The 3,874-nt window shown below is 39.0% G+C and overlaps 1 protein-coding gene across 1 annotated transcript; it reads right to left on the bottom strand.

Annotated features, from left to right (window-relative positions):
* Positions 1-1,669: 1,669 nt before the first annotated feature.
* Positions 1,670-2,706, bottom strand: TAAR2 (trace amine associated receptor 2). Its single transcript, XM_009811832.2, is given in 2 exon segments — positions 1,670-2,430; positions 2,433-2,706. Coding segments are annotated over 2 exon segments (1,035 nt in total).
* Between the last annotated feature and the right edge of the window lie 1,168 nt (positions 2,707-3,874).

The following is a 3,874-nucleotide window of genomic DNA, read 5'->3' as shown; positions in this document are numbered from 1 at the left end:
CTGTGGGCTCTCCGTATCACCCCCAAACACTGTGTATTTCATGTGGCTCAGCTCCAAAAGGAGAAGCAGAAAGTTTCTGATAGCATCCCAGATGGTAACCTGGCCAGTAAGGTGTCATGTGAAATGTGTACAAAGGTTGCCCTCCGCTTCACCAGAGCTTCCAGAGAGCTGGCCCCCATGAAAGCACTGCAGGAGCAAAACCAGTTTAAGATGAGTCTAGACAAACATGAGGCAACAGCACAGGCTCCGAAAGTCAGGCCTGGGATGTGTTAGAGATCCAGCTCTCCAGAGCTGGGCCATTGGCCGCAAGCAACCTGCTGCTCAGTTTTCTTGCTCTCCCTGAGCGCTGCTCCCGCTGCCTTCCTGTTTAATCCAGGGGTCTCCCTGGGCATGCATATGGGACAATGTATTGTCCAACTTCTAGGTGCCTAAAATCTTTATTGCATCCAGCCCTGCCCTCTTCCCTGCTCTGGCTGTTCAGCTAGTGGCAATTGTACACAGGAAGAGTGTTTGTATCAACTTAAAGACCTTAGGTTTTACATTTCTTATTACGAAAGCTGAGACAGCCTTACACACAAGCCCAGACAAATCTGTGACCTTCCAGCTCCTTGCTGTCTCAAGTGTTTCGGGGTTGGGGTGAAATTAGGATTCTCCAGATACAAAATAGAACATGTTCATGTTATCACAGATCCATTAAAAAGTTTTCAGCTAAGTAAATGAGCAGCTATCACTGGCATGCCATACTAATATAGATGCAATAAGCCAAGAAGTGAATAAACACGTGGGTGGCTTTTTGGTAGTCAGACTTTAATAAGGGTAGAGTATACACTGCATGCATACCGCGAAAGGTAAGTCAGAGGTACAATTCACAATAAAAAGACTGCAGTAGCTGCGTTCAGTAATGACAACTCAGCCAACCTTATTTTAAGCACATGACTGATGTGAATTCTGTCAGTGACTCTTACTGATGTCAGAGGGAGCTCAGCATGGCAAGGACCTCAATTAGAGGCTCCAGTTCAGTGTGAAGGTGTGATGGGGTGAATATGGGGTGGGCTGTCAGCAAGCATATTTTGTAACATCTGGATCCTGACGTCTGAACAAAGGACAAGCACATACCGGAGTGTGAGCAGTACTCTCGTTCCCAAGTACTCCTCCCCAAGCATGAAGCACATGGAGGATAAGGGCTGAAAACCCAATTCTATTATTTTCAGGGGAAAGCTTGGAAATAACAGCAGACTATACATCTGCTAATGCCCCAGTCACAAAAGGGTGGCAAAGATTGTCACCATATTAGCCTGGGATATATTCAGTTTAGATTATTGATGGTGAACCTCAAGAAAGATTAGCTGCATGCATACAAGATTAGGTGAAAGTTTATGGACTGTATGTAAATACTTTTTGAAATTAAGAAAAAAACCAATACATTAAGAGATTCTAGAAAGACTTAAACTTCTGAAACACTATCAAGGTATTAAGAGTGAACACAAGTGGTAAATAAATATCATATAAAATGAGTCTGATTTTCTTAAAGAAATATTTGATGAGATAATTCTAAAAGACTGACTCATAAAATTCATATTGTGCGTTTCAGGCTTTTACTGAACCATGAATATCCAGTAATCCACTGTTTCTTTTTAATTTCTAGAGCTGCTGTCAGTAGTAGAATCTGTTACTGTGACTGATCTCCAGATAAAAGTTTTATTGTACGAAAATGTGGGTTAAATATTTTGCCTTTTAAGATATATTTAAATGTTTTCCGAAACCATGGATGGAAAAAGCCATATATTAATGGACTGCAGAAAGACTTTAAATACCCAAGCCAGTTTAGACCATCAAACAAAGGTAAAGGAGTAGAGAAATTTAAAAATGGATCAATTAAGATTGTGAAAAAACAAGGAAGCCAGCATATTAAGAAACCCAGCATAACTATACTCAAAGTCTTGGCAGCTTTCATGTCTTTATTCTTAGAAAGCTCATTTTTCTTACCACTTTTTGTGTGCCTGTGTGCCTGGCTCAACTCACATATGTGCCTTTGGGAGACTGTAAAAATTGTAACCTAAATCCCTATCATAATGCAAGCAGGAGCAAATAAACCGACTGTAAATAAAACAGCCCCCCACAGTTTGTTGAACACAATAGGGCACAAGCTCAAGCATTTAACCAACATTTCATAGCCCTCAATTCTGGAAGCATAAGTTTCTGAGAAAACCACACCAAAAGCGAAAGCAGCGGGCACTGACCAGCACATGGTTACAATTTGTTTTATGGCCACGACAGTCGTGGTGCTGGCGTAATGCAGAGGGTGGCAGATTGCATAAAACCAATCCACGGCAGTGGAATGGAGATGGAAAATGGAAACTAAGCAGAGCATCAGGTCGAAACTGTAATGAACTTTGCAGAATGTCATCCCAAAATACCAGCAGCTCTCACAGACCTCACCATGCTGTAGGGCGTAATAGCAAAGCCCAGTAGGAAATCCGTGACGACAAAGGATATGATGAGGAAATTGGTTGGAGAATGAAGCTGCTTGAAATACGAAATTGAAATTATTATGGACAGATTCCCTAAGATGGTGAGAATGAAGGCTGCTGTTATGAATAGATACATTACCCTTCGTACTCCTGGTGACCTAAAAGTCTCAGGACAGGTTCTGTTTCCAAACTCAGAGCAATCAGCCAAATCCCTCGAGATATTTGGAGAAAGCATAATCAATCCTTTATTAGATTTTTCTATCGGAGATGCTGTTCCATAGGCAGATTTAATTTTCACAAGTTTCCAAAAGGTTCCAAATCCTAACATAAGAATACAAGATAAAGTAAGTCAAGAGCATGAATTAAATTACTGAGTGAAATGCAGTAATTCAGAGGCAAACTTTCTCTTGGCTTAAATAGGGAACAACCATTATTTTTCTGAAGTGGTACATGAAATCTGATAACTGGAAGCTGTTATAAAACTCGTTGCAAATAACATTTAAAACAAAGCAGTTGAAAGTAAACTTAATTACCTCTTAAACTAACTAAATTCAATGATAACATCAATTTTATTTTGTGCATTCTATTGTATCTGGAGCATTTTGTAAAATATGGTTCTTGTATTTTATATACTTCATAATATTAGTAATTTTAAAGTGTTAGAAGAAAAAGATTTATAGACAAAGAAACCTCTCAAGTCACTGCAGTCTATAAATACTGTATAGGATTTATTTGTCTCCTCAATCTTAGAATGTTGATCTTTTTTCCATAGGAGAGATGTTATAGGAGCTCACATACCTCAGCTTTCTTCCAGATTTCGGTTAACGAGCTATTCTCCCAAAATGCTCATTTTATGAGTTACAAATAAGCTGCCAAAATCCTCTTTTCCAAATTATTTATGATTCTAAACTCACCTTCTGTGGATTATGAAGTACTAGCAATGAACACATCTGATGGAAATCAGTTGTAAAATTGGCATAAGAAATATTCTTTTCTTTCCCTACATATACACTTGGTTTTGGTCATTATAATTCCACTAACCAAAAGGGAGTGGAGATAAGTTGAGTCTTGTCTCCTGTAATAGACTGTGGTCCAGCTGCAGTAGTTATAAATGAATACACTAGTGAATATTTTCAAGGGTCAAAAAATTCCCTTCATTTATCTGGGGAGAACCAGACCCATTTCTTCCACCTCTTCTCAAGATAACTTGTTTGGGTCTAAGAGCAAATTTAGAAATAGAAGCAGAAAGACATAGTCTTCTCCACAGCAATTTAACCCACTTAAAAGGAACTTGGGAAGCAGCTTGGTCCACTGACTTTTTCCAATAGGTATCACCCTGAAATGAAGAAAATACAGAAACAGAGCATCAAAAGATTAAAAAGAATGCTTTGAAGTCAGTTTTA

The sequence above is a fragment of the Gavia stellata genome, chromosome 2 (genome assembly GCF_030936135.1).
Source record: "Gavia stellata isolate bGavSte3 chromosome 2, bGavSte3.hap2, whole genome shotgun sequence".
NCBI classification, from domain to species: domain Eukaryota; kingdom Metazoa; phylum Chordata; class Aves; order Gaviiformes; family Gaviidae; genus Gavia; species Gavia stellata.
The sequence above is the reverse complement of the archived record's forward strand: the minus strand, read 5'-3'. Positions and strand labels throughout refer to the sequence as shown.